General features: G+C 40.4%; 1 protein-coding gene across 1 annotated transcript; it reads right to left on the bottom strand.

Annotated features, from left to right (window-relative positions):
* Positions 1–5,186: 5,186 nt before the first annotated feature.
* Positions 5,187–9,852, bottom strand: LOC139116962 (tubulin alpha-1A chain-like). Its single transcript, XM_070679714.1, has 3 exons — positions 9,691–9,852; positions 6,711–6,933; positions 5,187–6,552 (listed from the first exon to the last, which is right to left on the bottom strand). The coding sequence occupies exons 1-3, from the start codon at positions 9,691–9,693 to the stop codon at positions 5,423–5,425; spliced, it is 1,356 nt and encodes a 451-aa protein (XP_070535815.1). The 5' UTR covers positions 9,694–9,852; the 3' UTR covers positions 5,187–5,422.
* Positions 9,853–16,154: the final 6,302 nt, after the last annotated feature.

The raw sequence follows: 16,154 nt of genomic DNA, 5'->3' as shown, positions 1-16,154 counted from the left end.
TCAAAATGATTGGCACTAATTCATTGCAAATTCATGCAACTTTCTCAAAAATGTTTGGTGCCATATAGGTGAATGTTGCAATATCGCAAATTACTCATAAAAACATGTTTGTAATATAAATGAAAAGCAGATGAGATAACACTTGCAGATTAAATCGACATTACTTCACCATCCAATTATCCCAAATTAGTTCCAATCGTGTAATTCGAACGTTCTACAACTCACTCGAAACTCAGGGAGCTTAGAGCACTTGGAAAAGCCGAAGATAGTGATAGCGATCCAATCGTGTTTGAAAGCTTCCTGCGAGTGTGAAAACACAAATCCCTCGTGTCCACAGCGACAAAGCCTGGACTACACAAGAACTGAAAAAACGCGATATACCAAGAAATTCAAGCCAACCAAAAAGACTCAAGCCTTGAAAATCCAGGCCAAAATGATGACATCCCGTAATATCAACTGCAGCAACGTTCCACATCGGAACCAAACCAGCCGTGAGAAAACCGTGCGTTTTCTGCCGACGTCAGCATCATTCAGGCTAGTACACAGAAGTGACCGATCACAAAAGCCGAACGAGTAAAGGGTATACAGTCACCTGCAATCTAAATATGCCCATATATAGTCAAAGGGGCGTTCCTTGGTATTCAAAATGCCCGTGTGAGGGCGCTGTTTTTAAAGAGCGACCACCCGCTTAAAATCTGTGATTAGTTAGATTTTCTCTTCCATGGTAACTGTGACAAAATTGGAACAGGTGACAGTATACCTTGAAGCTTCAATTGCTCCAGTACCAAACACAGAAACGCCGATTGCTAGAGTAAGTTGTCCTGCGGTAACAAACACCACTCTTCGATTTGTGACACCAACAAGAAACGCGAAACCAGTCACCCCGGAAAACGTAATGACAACCTTGACGAAATGACATGTACAGCGGTTAAACTGATTTTTTAAAAAACAAATACTTTTCATTTAATGGACACTGAATTTGTCAGAAAGAGAATAGCGTAACTGAAATTTAATGAGACTCAAATAGCAAATGTGAAAAAAGACTTCTGAACATGCAAGTCGATCACGTCCGTCCATATGACATTTGCACCGCCTGGAGAATTTCGGGAAATGAAACCATGACCTTTACATACCATGTATACATATGCATGCTAAAGCCTTAGAATTGTGAATTATATAAAGTAGGATTCGTAGTTAACAGTCAAAGAACACATGGTGTCGGCTTGTCTGTTCGTCCTATTCTCAACGCTGTAAGTTTCCTTCGCCACATTTTCGATTAGTTAGGTTCCGAGTCTGTTTTCAATATTACGAGTTTTTATGTCTATTCGCATTATTTTGTCGAAACAATCGTTGTTCAAATTGACAACAAAGCGAGAATGTCTACAGCGTCAAGTGTTATCGTTTTTCAGCCCGGGCTAGAATTTATTTGTTAACAAAAATATGTCGTTTTGTACACAATGCCTTTTTTTAAAGCCAATACTTTGTATTAAAACCATAGACCCTAGAGAAAGTTCTCTAGGGTCTATGGTTTTACTCCAAGGTATATGCTCAAACCTTATTTGGAGGGAAGAAAAGGAAAACACACCCTTTTTCCTGGAACAAAATTAACGTCCAAAGTGTTACCGTGCCTTTATTAGCTATTTGACCCTTAGCCGGTCAATTCGGCATGTAGACTTGGTTCAAGTCCATGGTTTGTGAACGTGTGAGTAGGGTGAACGCGATGATTTGTGTTCTGTTTTCATGTGAAATATACGAAACGCGTGAGAGAGGTGAACGCTATACAGGAGTTTCTCTCGGAATCACAGAATCCGGCAGAAACTAACTCACTACTGAGCAGACTCAATGACCTGAGCTGCCAGATTTCAAATAGGTTTGTATGAAATAGAAGAGACACAAGAGAAGTTTTTTCAAATGATTTTATTATTTCTGAAAGTTCGACGACTTGAACCAAGTCTATTTTGCTTGAGGCGACCGGCTACAACAGAACGCGCTGTTTAATGTGCGTGATTTAAGGAAAGAAAGGCCTACTATTTCAGCTGTTTTGGTCATAACAATTCTGGCGGTCACCAAGATAAGGGTGAATGTAAAGTTGACTGATCAATTTTATATGTTCTAAATTCCCCCTAAGATGGGACACAGTGAATCAAATTACAAGACAGTTGATCAAGTGAGAAAAATATTGCAGAAATGACAGCGGTAACTTTTGACAATAAGTATCCTTGTTTTTGTTCTCTGAAACAAAGCTATCCTCTATCTTTTCCCGAAATAAGAAATTATTATATTACTTTTCCAAACACATTGCAATCATTATTTGTATTATAATGAATTTTAGTCCCGACTAATTTTTTTGTCAATATTTCTTATAATTGGACATTGCAAACGCACAGTCTGTGTTACAAAGTTGAACGCCATGCATGCGCATCAACTTGAGATGATGGAAAAGAACCATAGCTTGCTCTACAAATTCGGTGGCAGTTTACATTGACTGTTTATGTTACTTTAGTCCTTTGTTCTCCTTTGAAATTTGTGCAGAGTTAGTCAATTTGTGCACAGTTAGTCAATTTGTGCACAATTTGTGCACAGTTAGTCAATTTGTGCACAGTTAGTCAATTTGTGCACAGTTAGTCAATTTGTGCACAGTTAGTCAATTTACTCACAAATAAAGCTGATAAAGACCTAGTCTGGCAGAGACCCTACGATTCACGTTCTTCCCTGTTGGAACACGCGCGCGCCCTTCAGAGACGCGACGCGAATCCAGGGTCTGGACGTTTCTTGCAAGCGACCGGTCGGATTTCTGCCTGATCCGGGTACTTATAGAACTCCACACATCCGTTAATGAAAACAAAAATGACAAGTAGCATAGCCAAATAAAATAAAAATGAAAAATAAAAACATATCGCGTATATAGGTCTACCGGCTACTAGTATATATTCTCTCCGCTCAGTTAGATAGGTGTTTCTTTTGACGTCACTACCCTTATGAATATTCATATACTTGCAAAAACCGACAGTCGCTGTGTCTGGCAGCGCGTGCTCACAGCTAGCACAGCGTAGCCTTCGAATGCAGGCCCATCGTGGGCGCGCACAAAACAAGGCACAGCGACTGTGGAGAGGCTAATAATGAGGTATCGAATTGATTCTTCCAAATGAAATGTCACAATATTTCACGAGACACGGAGGTTGACTCGGAGAAGTGCACATCATGGGGCTTATAATGTTACCAAAGGTGAGGGTTGTAGTTTCCCTGGAGAGCCGAATCCTGCAGTTGAACATTTTATCCAGAAAATAAAGTGTTTCTATGTCGTGTATTACACAAGAGCTCGCAAAATCCGTGATCTCACACATATGGGAATCTCATGAAAGACGCATCGCGACATTATAAAAACTTCTACTCAAAACGAATGGCAAAAGACGAATATGCCGTTTTCAGACGATGCTGCGACTACTTTTAACAGCGATGTCATCATGTTACTGTGGATTCCTGTTGTCCTATCTACCAGCCGTGAAATTTGGCAGAAATATGGGATTTTATCGATAACTCCGGAATTAAAAAAGCACAGTGAATGATAATAATAATTATGTTTTCTACCAGAAGCATACGTGCTACGTTCCTGCTCATATTTTAACTTCCCGGAGCAAATGAACTTCATATTAAAGTTGCACTGGTATTGTTACAGACTAAATTTTACTTTGCACTGAATATTATTTTGTAATCCCAAAGTCTGCATAAAGGTCCGTGAAAGATGCGAATTTTCCTCCATCTTGAGTAAACCTCGTTGCCAAGTAGATTGATTGTGTTTGCGTCATTAACACCGCATTTCCAAAGTCGTAAGTGAGCTTGCGTCAGTGACATGCAATTCCCAAGTCAGAACCCTGGAGTATATACCTATAGCACTTTTATTTAATAATCGTATAATAGATGCAAATTATGTAAATTTCAAATATTTGATGCCAAATGAGAGAAATAGTGTTTTCCAAACGAGAGAATATTTGAATTACTCTTAACCAATCAACAATTATTCGTTCATTAGCAAGAAGTTTTCCAAATTATCTTCGTACAATGCAACAATTCATTTTAAAGAGGAATATAGACCATCCTCATCTAGACATCTCTGATGTGATAAATTCCAAGTCGATTGCTCTTCACAAACTTTCATCGTTCGCTCGCACGGGTCCGTTGCTTCTGATTTCGGGAAGCATCCCAGGTGCCCGGACAAGAGACCTTTGCGAGCGAAGATGCACATACTTTATGATTTCTACTGATTTGAAGATCTACATACCTATCAGACGAGGGTGAATTTCCACAGACTACAACCATTAATAACAGTGTGATCGATCGAATTTCCTTTGGCAATTTCGATCAATTTAATTTAATTATAGCGACGTTTTCTTCAAAGAGCGTGTATCGAAATTGAATTGTTCACTGTACAGAACAAAGAACTGAGAATTTTGTTTGGATAGTCTTATTTGACACGTTTGGCGACTGTACTGTATCGGGCAAGCACATTCCAGAGCAGAAACCACTTTTTCATGCTATGATACCGACAGCAGGAGTCTGACGAGAGAATTAGAACAGTGAAGCTCAGTACTTGTGACAGAGCCGGGAATTTCTGGTGGACATGAATTTGGCCAAAAATCCAATAAATCCACCCAAAAACTGTAAGAGATGCATGGGGAGGGCCTTCAAAGTGTTTGAGAAAGATCTGGTATACGTGTATCTGCCAGAAAATTCACCAGACTATAGTGAGTGGCACGGCTGATATGTCATTGTGGTCGATCTCTACGACCATGAAGAGAGGACTTTTGCTCGAGTGAGGGCGTTCTCTTTACAGTGTGAGAAGCTCTAACCCGTACTTTTACTTTCGGACGTTTTTCCGGAAAATGTCAATGATCAAAGATAAAATTATAATCAACAATCATAGCAGCGGAGCAAGTTTCCTGATAAGTGGTGAACATTAAACAAGGTCATTCACGGGGACACCGAAGTTTATAAGGCCTGAGACAGCAGACTTTCCAAATTCTGGAAGAGCTATTATTATTACAAACCAGAAGTCGATAATGCAACGGTGGCATGGCATACCAGAGAAACATTTCATTCGTAAGACTTGTGTAATTAAAATCACCTTCTCTTCATGATAAGACTTAAAATCGATACATTTTCATGAAAAAGGACGTCACAGAAAGTGGTATGTTAATGCAAATATTCATTTTATTGGCAGAAGAAACGTTTAACAACGTTAGCAAGAGAACCAGCAAACAGAAAACTCGTGTTCTTGTTAATAGGAGTCTAGTTTGCGATAATTCGAGATTAACAAAACAATGTCGCACACAAGTAGCCGAAAATTTGCGAACAGAATTACGAGCTTCATTATTTGAAAATCTTTAGTCATGATTTTGCTGTTGTTTCTTTTGGCAAAGTAAAATTAATATTCTTCGCCCTCCTCCTCGCCTTCACCCTCAACGGAGTCGACACCAACTTCTTCGTAGTCCTTCTCCAGAGCTGCCAAATCTTCACGGGCCTCGGAGAATTCACCTTCCTCCATACCCTCACCCACGTACCAGTGGACGAAAGCACGCTTGGCGTACATCAAGTCGAATTTGTGGTCAAGACGAGCCCAGGCCTCGGCGATGGCGGTGGTGTTGCTCAACATGCAGACGGCACGCTGTACCTTGGCCAAGTCACCACCAGGTACGACGGTTGGTGGTTGGTAGTTGATACCGACCTTGAAACCAGTTGGGCACCAGTCGACGAACTGGATGGTACGTTTGGTCTTGATGGTGGCGATGGCTGCATTGACGTCTTTTGGTACCACATCACCACGGTACAACATACAGCAAGCCATGTACTTGCCGTGACGTGGATCGCATTTTACCATCTGGTTGGCTGGCTCGAAGCAAGCATTGGTGATTTCTGCAACAGACAGCTGCTCGTGGTAGGCCTTCTCGGCAGAGATGACTGGGGCGTAGGTTGCAAGTGGGAAGTGGATACGTGGGTAGGGTACCAAGTTGGTCTGGAACTCTGTCAAGTCGACGTTGAGGGCACCATCGAAACGCAGAGATGCGGTGATGGAGGAGACAATCTGGCCGATCAGACGGTTCAAGTTGGTGTAGGTTGGACGCTCGATGTCGAGGTTACGACGACAGATATCGTAGATGGCTTCGTTGTCAACCATGAAAGCACAGTCGGAGTGCTCCAGGGTGGTATGGGTGGTCAAGATGGAATTGTAGGGCTCAACGACAGCGGTTGCTACCTGTGGAGCTGGGTAGACGGCAAACTCAAGCTTGGACTTCTTACCGTAGTCGACGGACAGACGTTCCATCAACAGGGAGGTGAAACCAGAACCGGTACCACCACCGAAGCTGTGGAAGATCAGGAAACCTTGGAGACCGGTACACTGATCAGCCAACTTACGGATTCTATCCAAAACCAAGTCGATGATTTCTTTGCCGACGGTGTAGTGACCACGAGCGTAGTTGTTGGCGGCGTCTTCCTTGCCGGTGATCAACTGCTCGGGGTGGAAAAGCTGACGGTATGTGCCGGTACGGACCTCATCTGAAATGAAATTGGAGGGAAGACTGAGCAATGTATCTTACAATCTGGTTTATATTTTTTGTCGTTATGTGATATAATTAATGTTTATTTATACATTTTATCTACCTTGCCTCAAAAATTGAAATTACAAAGTTCAGTACATTTTAAAGAATACTCACCTACAACAGTTGGTTCCAAATCGACGAAGACAGCACGGGGAACGTGCTTGCCAGCGCCGGTCTCGCTGAAGAAGGTGTTGAAGGAGTCGTCACCACCTCCGATGGTCTTGTCACTTGGCATCTGACCATCAGGCTGGATACCGTGCTCCAAACAGTACAACTCCCAGCAGGCATTACCGATCTGGACACCGGCCTGGCCAACGTGGACTGAGATACATTCACGCTGAAAGCAAAAACACGAGATGACGCGAGTTACTCTCACAGAACTATACAGAAATTCTGATAAATTCTATGGTTTCCTCTATAAAAGTTTGTTTTCCATCAGTGGATAGAGGAAGTCGCGTCTCCGCCATTACCTCCGAGGCTGCCCGCTATACGGAATGCAGAAAGGAATGTACGAAAGAAGTCAGGCGCGCATTTGCGGCGGCTTCAAAGAACGCCACGTCAAGAACTCAAGGCAAACCATGTGCTTGTCTTGGATTCAAAAACTCATCGTTGATGACACAGTCCCCACTTGTTAATGGGTACTTTGATTACAGGTCCTCAGAGAGGATAGAGTCCTCTTCATTAGGTCTGTGATAAAAATACTGTGATAAAAATACTTTTGAATAAATTCGCTTGATACATGTCTGAGTTCAGGACATGAAAAAATCATAACAAAATGGCCGCACAGCAGCTATATTGAATTGTATCACAAAACAAATTAACGTGCAAATGTATGACCAATCGTATCACAAAACAAATTAACGTGCATATGTATGACATTGGTCAATCTCCTTTTACCAACTTTGAATAAAATCGCTTGATACATGTCTGAGTTATGGTTCTGGACATGAAAAAAACGCAATAAAATGGCACACGGCGGCCATATTGGATCGTATTACAAAACAAATCAATGTGCATGTGTATGACATAGGTCAATGTCCTTGTACCAAGTTTGAATAAAATCGGTTGAGATATGCCTGAGTTATGGCTCTGTACATGAAAAAATCGTAACAAAATGGCCGCACAGCAGCCATATTGGATCGTATCACAAAACAAATTAATGTGCATAGCTATGACATTGGTCAATGTCCTTGTACCAACTTTGAATAAAATCTGTTGAAACATGCCTGAGTAATGGCTCTGTACATGAAAAATCATAATAAAATGGCCGCCTGGCGGCCATATTGGATCGTATCGCAAAACAAATGACGTGCATATGTATGACATAGGTCAATGTCCTTGTACCAACTTTGAATAAAATCGATTGAGATACGCCTGAGTTATGGCTCTGTACATGAAAAAATCGTAACAAAATGGCCGCACGGCGGCCATATTGGATTGTATCACCAAAAAATTGAAGTGCATATCTATGACATTGGTCAATGTCCTTGTATCAACTTTGAATAAAATCAGTTGAAACATGCCTGAGTTGTTGCTCTGTACATGAAAAAATCGTAATAAAATGGCCGCCTGGCAGCCATATTGGATCGTATCACGAACAAATCAACGTGCATCTGTATGACATATGAAGTAATCCTTGTACCAAGTTTGAATGAAATCGCTCCAGGCATCTCTGAGATATCTGCGTGAACGGACGGACGCACGGACGGACGCACACACGGACGCACGCACGCACGCACGGACATGACCAAACCTATAAGTCCCCCGGACGGTGTCCGTGGGGACTAAAAACTCACAGAACAAAGAGCACTGCTGTAAAACTGGAAAATTGAGGTCATAACCTTCAAGACGGAGGATATGACCTTGAGGCAATCTACTTTGCGAACTTACTTTTTGTGTGATAGGGGTTGTTTTCAATTCGCACAATACGCCAAGTCTTTTATGTCAACCTTTTTGCTTTTATATAAAGCTCAGCATTTGATATTCCAAAACCCTTATTAGGGTGCACCCAAATGAAAAGCGACACTAACAGCGGAAAGGGAGCGCCAAAATTGTAAATAAGAGTCACAGTTCTTCCACCACGTGATGGAGAGATTGTGATAGTGTCACGTCCGGATATGCCCGCGTTTGCATATATAACTTTTTCCTTCTTCCGACAGTTTTTGTTCCCACAAATGCGCCATCTGTGACAGATTTTATTCAATAGGAAATGTTCCCTACAATACATCTATAAATTCCAACGTATCATCCATATTCATTCGAGACCGTTAAAGATTTTTTGTCGTGAACATCTTCGCTAAAAAAATGTCTTGATGACTGAAAAATCCTTCGCGTCAATACTGGGTTTGTGATTGGACACCGCACCGCAGAGAAAACAGGATGGTGACGTCATATTGAAATGAGTTCATCGGAGATCCTGACAGATCACAGGATCCAGACGGCATGCCGATAGGTGCATTTCAAATGATGGAATTTGAACGGTCACGCCACCATGCCCTCGAGGGCTGAAGTACTCTGTGTGGGATACAAAGGTAACGAGACAAGGCCACCGCAGCGCAAATATATGGCCGATATCGATTTTGGCTTTCTTCAAGCAGGAGTTTGCGTGCTGGTATCCAAAACGTTCATTATTGATTTTTGTACTGTCCAAAGTTTGCGCTGATAAACACGCAAGTGCTTTGTATTAGTGTTTTGGTACAGTTTCCTTTAATACTTAAAATTCGTCCTTCTTACGCCATGTTTCTCAAACTAGAACCCCTTCTTCGATTTCCGGTCATTGTGAGGTCCGTGCTTCTCACGAGAGTGGAGTCAATGGTTTTCCCCAGATGTAACCATTAACTCCATACGTCAAAAGTAGCAAATATTCGAACTTTCCAGTCAGACACGCTTGCCCATTAGCCTTTCAACTCGCCGACAACGCCCCGAATGAGTGTCCTTGTTTTCTCAAACCTTCAAACCAATCGCTGCTAACGAGCGAAGCAGGGCTTGTGAATAATGTGAAAAACCGAACATCGTACCTGACTCTGAATTCATGAAGTTGTTTTACGAGTTAACGATAATAGAGTGATTCTTTAAAGAAGAAGAAAATACATACCATTTTGAATTGATGCGGTGGTTTGAGTCGAGGAGGAAATTGGCGGGTATGTAAAACAACAAGAACGCCTCACAACGCTGACGTATTGGTCAAACAGTGAGAACTGGTATGAAATGTGATGGCGGATGTATCTCTATATATACCCCTTGTTGCTATGGTGGTTAATGAAATTCATGTGACTGAAATTTGTTATTGGCCATCTCCATGACACGCCAGTCGATAGGGTGAGTAAACATAAGGTGATTCCATTCCAAATGGGTAAGGCCGTGTCAAGGGCTTCCTTACAATACAATGCTTTATAGTATTGATTTTACAATTATCGACAAAGGTATCACTTAAAATATGCAACGAGGTGTCTGTGCTCAATATAAGCTTAAATACATGAACTGATGAATGTGAAAGTATTCTGAAAGAAGTGACGAAAAACTAGCGAATTAACTTTCATGTAAATTGATTGTCAGGGTGTATTTTTGTCGACTTCAAGTCCTTGAAGGACAGCGCGTAAAAAGCCTAGCCCTGATCAGGCAGAGAATCTCAACGCTTTCCCTCTATATAACAACATATATCCATTCGTGGTTTGGCGTAATGGAACGCTAAATTATCCTTTACATACCGTCGTGTTATTACAAGTTTTTTGGCACACAAGTGACCATTTGCATTTCACTCATTGACAAGGTCAAATGACAAGCCACTTTTACATCTCGTACATTTTCTCTACTATAAGCATAGACAGTACCGGGGGGGGGGGGGTCTTCCCAATCTGCTGGATATGTTATGTTAATATTTTCTATCGTCTTGGAGTCTTCCATGAACGATATTTTCCCCACTCTTATGATATAATTTATCACCCTATAAATCCCTATGCTCAGCCACGGATTTGTGAAGGGACCGTGGCTCAGCTTGGGCCTTGTAGTAATATGAAGATTTCTGCTGATGTGCAGCTGGTTCGGAAGGCTATATCTGATTGGTCGCAACAGCAACTGCATCACCCCCTTTGCATAAGTCTTGTTCGTAAGCCCCTATTTTCTTTTACCGCTCCTCCATTGTTTGTGATGATCGTTTATTTGCATACATGCCGTTGCTGTGAAGTCATCTGAGCGTGTATAGGTACTTAACAACGCGCCTGCGCATCTGAACAATCTTATCCGTAGCTACGGAGATGTCCACAACACTTTGGTACTTGTGCCATGCTACGACGAAATCACCAACGTCACCTGATATCCAGATTTTACAGTTATTTCACAGACTCTGAGTAGAAATTACTGTTGACATCATCAAAATGTCTGAAGTAGGCTGACATGTGTATGTGAAGAAAAGCAGTTTATAGTTGAAACCAGCTGTTGACTAGGTAAACTATAAAATACCAAGTGTTGCAGCTATTTGAACTTCGAGTCTACCTCGTTCCCCGGCCTCACTCTGACAGGTGACCTATAAGTGATAGAGCATCGACGCAAATGAAATTTTGTTGATATAAGTCCTACAGACCAAGCCTGGCTTGTACAGGTTATTACCTTCACGAGAAAGGCTGCATGTCACTTTGAGACAAACTTCACAGTTTCGAGTTTAGACAGGCTCTGAAATGAATGAAACGATGACGGGTCAGACCATGACTATTTTGATCGTATCGAGGATCAAACTTTGATAAAGGTTGGTCACAGATTTACAATGTAGGTTACCCTTCCGTCCATTTATGGCTATATATGCACTGTGTACTGACATGACTTTTATTTATAATTGCCAGCTTGTCTCTCAACAGCTTATGTAATACGTAACCCATTCCGAATGGATAACTGCAGCTATATGAATGAACGGGGTTTTATACGAAGAAATTCAATCACACAGATGAAGTGATCCGACCTGGGGGTTTATCCCTACTGTCTGACAGGAAAAGTCCTATCACAACAAGTCAAGTGTTTGTACGATTCCATCGATTTCTATATCAAATTAGACAATTTCCGAGGTAAATGGGGTGAATCAAAATTGCTCAAATATATTTAACACGATTGTAACTAATGGGATAATTGGATTTTCATATTTTTCAAATTTCTCAAAAATGTTGTGTGCTGAATGTTCCAATATTACAAATTACCCATAACATGCATAAAAACAAGTATAACTTACCCATAAAAACAAAAAGAAAAGCAGATGAGTTTACATTTACAGATCAAATAGACATTACTTCACCATCCAATTATCCCAAGTTAGTTCCAATCGTGTTATTTTGAAGTTTTGTTGTTAGTATCCAAAAGAACATTTCTGTGCAGCAATACTCCTTGTAAATGTTTGATCTGCAAATTGAAGTAAGTGTGAATAAATTTAGCTAAAAATACGGCAACTTTGTCTTTCACTCTGTATATGATGAATTAAATGATGCAATCTGTTCAGTTTCGTTGTATTAGATCAAAGCTCGACTCAACTCCAATCAAAATCAGTAAAAAACGGGCATTCGTTTTTGTTGCGGTTTACATACTAAAGACGACACCTTTGGTTTGTTTATGAAATACTATAGTTTTTCACAAACAAATGTAGGCCCGGTTACAAGTGTTCATTTTCAGACAGTTTATGACGTAATGTTTTCAGTATTTGCACTGCACTGCAAACGGCGATGGTATTACAGAGCGGGCGCTCCAGTGTAAGTAAACTATATACCAACAAGGTTGCATCACTGTGTATTCCCTTACTCAATAATTTATGTTCCCAGAATAAAATTTGTACTTTCCCCACATTTCTAAAAAAAATCAAAGCCACGCCTATCAACAGTCACCACATTTCGCGGAGTGGATATCTTCGCCAACCTATCGGTGTTGAAAGTATGAAGGGATCCTTCCTCAAACCATCTCGAAACTCTCAGGAGATTGTATCATGCTGACTTTAAAGCCTCAAGGATCAGTCACTGCCCAGTGGAACGCACTTTCGATCCATTTTCAATAGGTCAAGATATAATTTTCACTTGCACACCCTCTTTAAAGTTAAATTTATTCACGAATAAAACTTTAATTGCAGATATGTCCACTATCAAAATGAAGCATAATGTCTTTTATAAATTTCAATAAGAAAAGCAAATTAAATTTGTATAAAGTTGTCTGAAAAAGCAGATACGTCAAAGTAGTAAAAAAATTGAGTAAACAATATTGCACTCTTTTACTTCAACTCTCACCCGATTTGAAAGCTAAACCACAAAATCATAAAATTTTATCATCTTACATTAGGTACAAAGCATTCATCTCTGAAGGCAAGCTTTTCAGTTTCGCAACCGCGTTTCGACCTTGTCATTACACATGAAAGGCGCCACCCAGCGCCAGTCACGGAGACTATCACGTTACATATCAGGTTGGGTTGGTAGAATATCTCAGTCGGATTCTGTTCAGCATTTCACCACTACCCATTTTCCCATCTGACGGGATAAGATTCCTTGTTGTAAAATACAGTTTGTCTTTCTTTAACTTTTTGATAGGCGCTTACGTCTAGGTTTCGTCTAGGTTTATAAAGACTTTCTCCAAACTTCTGGGGGCATATAAATATCATAACAGGATAAAATGAAGAAACAGATTTAGTCAGACTGTTGCGTAGATCATGGATGAATGCGATGGCTCGACTAGCCAGTACGAACTAGCCTACCGAGAAAGCCAGGCGACCGGGGGACAGTCTAACGTTTATTATAAAACTGTCGAGCTTTTTAGTTTGGGGTAATACAATAGCAGATATCTCCTAACAATCACCGTATTTCGTTCAACTCATAGCGCAACTATAGTACAGTATACCACAGCACGAATTTGCATTGTCATGCATCGAACCGAAGAAGAGCTGACATTTGCTGGTCATTAAATTCAAACAAAGGAAGCAAACATGAGGAGATCACATCGCATTGGTTTACGCGCGCACTTTTGATTTGAGTGCCTCTCTATATTCTTTATTGCATGCCTCGTATATCGAACGTCGCGCGCGTAGGATTCAATGCGGGAACTCGTTGATGACGTCGCGGTCATTATTGAACTGAGAGTGAACCGGAACTATTTTCAACTTGACAATTTCAGGATTGAAAATGATCAAATTACATCTTTTACTTAGGAAATACCGTTTTCACAAAATTATGCGAAAAAAAACTCAGTAAACCGAATAACAGTCAATATATCAATGCGCCGTTCGAGACGAAAATCGTTCTATTTTTTCTACAGATTTTCGCCTAAAATGGAAATAAAGCATATATCTGTCATTTGTACGTAAACCCAAAACTTTGGACAGAAAATTATGTCAGAGAGGCATGTAATAATGACATTATAGCCCAATCATGGGACTATGTACCCTCGGGGCAGGAGACCATTTGCCCTCCTTACGCCGGGCAGATGGTCACCTACCCTCGGACATACAGTCCTATGTTTGGGTAGTGAAGATGAAAGAGAGTTCCCTATGTTTGATAGCGCTATAGAATGCTTCAGGTTGTGTTGAACTATTCAAAGTTTTTGTGGATGGGGCTCCAAGGTTACCATCGAGAGTTGCTCGTGTCCTATGTTTGTTTGTAACCTGGGGGAGGGAATGGTCTGGCCCCTGTCGCTTGGCTTTTCTCGGCAGCAGTTTCTGGTGGTGGGCCCAAGGCGTTTACCCCACGATCTACGCTACAGCCCATAACTAATGCGACCGTCTGCTAAAGTTTACTCCTTCTCGAATCAATTTATTCTGCTTTGACGTTTATATGCCAATAGATTTGGAGCAAGTCTAATAAGTTACTGTGGGAAAAAATTACTAATTACCCTTAGCATGCGCAAATCTACCACTCAGCGTGTTCCCTCACGCAAACATATATATCGTATTGCAATATCTCATTTTAAATTACAGTAGTATTAATGCGTTACGACTTGCTGAAATGACTTATGACTTTACACAATGAGTGACTTGAACCAAGTCTAGTTCAATACAAATATACGTGATTTGCATTTGTTCAACTTCATAATGCTCCACATCGTCCAGTAAGGACTTAGAACCAGCACGCAAATCAGAAAAGAAACCAAACCAATTAAGTATCTTCTTTTGACGACTTAAAATGACTTTAAGATAGGTTGTACTATTTCCTCAGATTAACAGTAAGTAAAGCATGGTAAAATAAGGGCCATTTTCAGTTTTTGTTAAAGGGACAAAGTCGGTATTTTTCATGAATTTTGTTTGATACGAGATACTACTTATATTGTTTGACATGTTGAAAGATACTGAATGAATGGGTGATGATGTATATTCAACCCCGGTTTTAGACACAATACATGAAACCATCGCGAAAATGAATTAATGGTCATACCAATTCAATCAGTATCTTTCAACATGTCAAACAATATAAATAGTATCTCGTATCAAACAAAATTCATGAAAAATGGCCGACTTTGTCCCTTTAAATTTGTTTTGACTGCAACGAAATGTTGGACCGGGTACAGATTTTGGCGCGAAATGTCTTAATTTTGAAATACTGATAATACCATTTTTAGGAGTGATATCTCTGACGAATCTGGTTATGAGCAACCTCCAAGAAAACGACGGGTCAGAAGAGGAGACGTTTTATCAGTGTCGAGGAACCAATGCATAGGTTACCTTCCACAGTAACCTTTCTCCGTGTTCTTTATAACTTTATAATTTGTTTGTCGCTGTTGGTGGTAAGTTTATTTGCTTTACACACCAGTTATTACTCTTCTTGAATTCAATATTTCCATAATCCAAAATTTCACGTCTCGAGTAAACAGATCGCTGTTATTGCGCCACCCATGTACTAGTATGTTATAAGCATTGGAAGAGTAAAGATGTACGTGAAAATGGGACGATTCCATTTCAAAGTCAGGTAGGTAAAGCCACCTGAAGCAAGTCTCACCAAAGCGCTTTACAATCATGGCGATGTTTCATTCTCCCGTCTACAGATGCATCGTCATAGATTGAAAGACAAACCTTTGCTCAAACTTTTCTACGATGAAAACTTTCAACTATTCTCTTTCCAAATCAACAAAAATCGAGGGTCACTGTGCAAGTTTGGAACTAGAGAAACAAATTACCAAACATTTTTCGAAAAACTATGACGGTAAAAAATTTCTTTCTCCAAGAGATTCAAAAATGAGCTCCCAAAAGAGGTTGATTAGAAAAGAATGGTAGGAATTTGATACTATGCCCGAGGCGCATTCTACCGTACGAAAGGAAGTGACAATTTTGACGCAATTTGGTTTACAGTATACAAAGGGAAGTCCAAGGTAAAAATGACATGGAAACCAACGTGTAGTATATGTACTGGCTGTAGTGATGCGGACGACTACGGTCAGTTTAAAATTGCAAGAAATGTTGAAACCATAGACAGAAGCGAGAAACGCATATATTGTTAACACGATTGAATGGTAAAGTATTGTCGATTTAATCTACAATGTTATCTCATCTGCTTTTCTTTTTACATTACGCACTTGTTTTTTATGAGTAATTTGCAATATTGCAACATTCAGCTA

The sequence above is a fragment of the Ptychodera flava genome, chromosome 18 (genome assembly GCF_041260155.1).
Source record: "Ptychodera flava strain L36383 chromosome 18, AS_Pfla_20210202, whole genome shotgun sequence".
NCBI classification, from domain to species: Eukaryota; Metazoa; Hemichordata; class Enteropneusta; family Ptychoderidae; genus Ptychodera; species Ptychodera flava.
The sequence above is the reverse complement of the archived record's forward strand: the minus strand, read 5'-3'. Positions and strand labels throughout refer to the sequence as shown.

Excerpts from the sequence above, each read along its gene's own strand:
- LOC139116962 (XM_070679714.1), bottom strand. Across the intron at positions 6,553-6,710 it reads TTTGGAACCAACTGTTGTAG|ATGAGGTCCGTACCGGCACA; the intron begins GTGAGTATTCTT and ends ATTTCATTTCAG.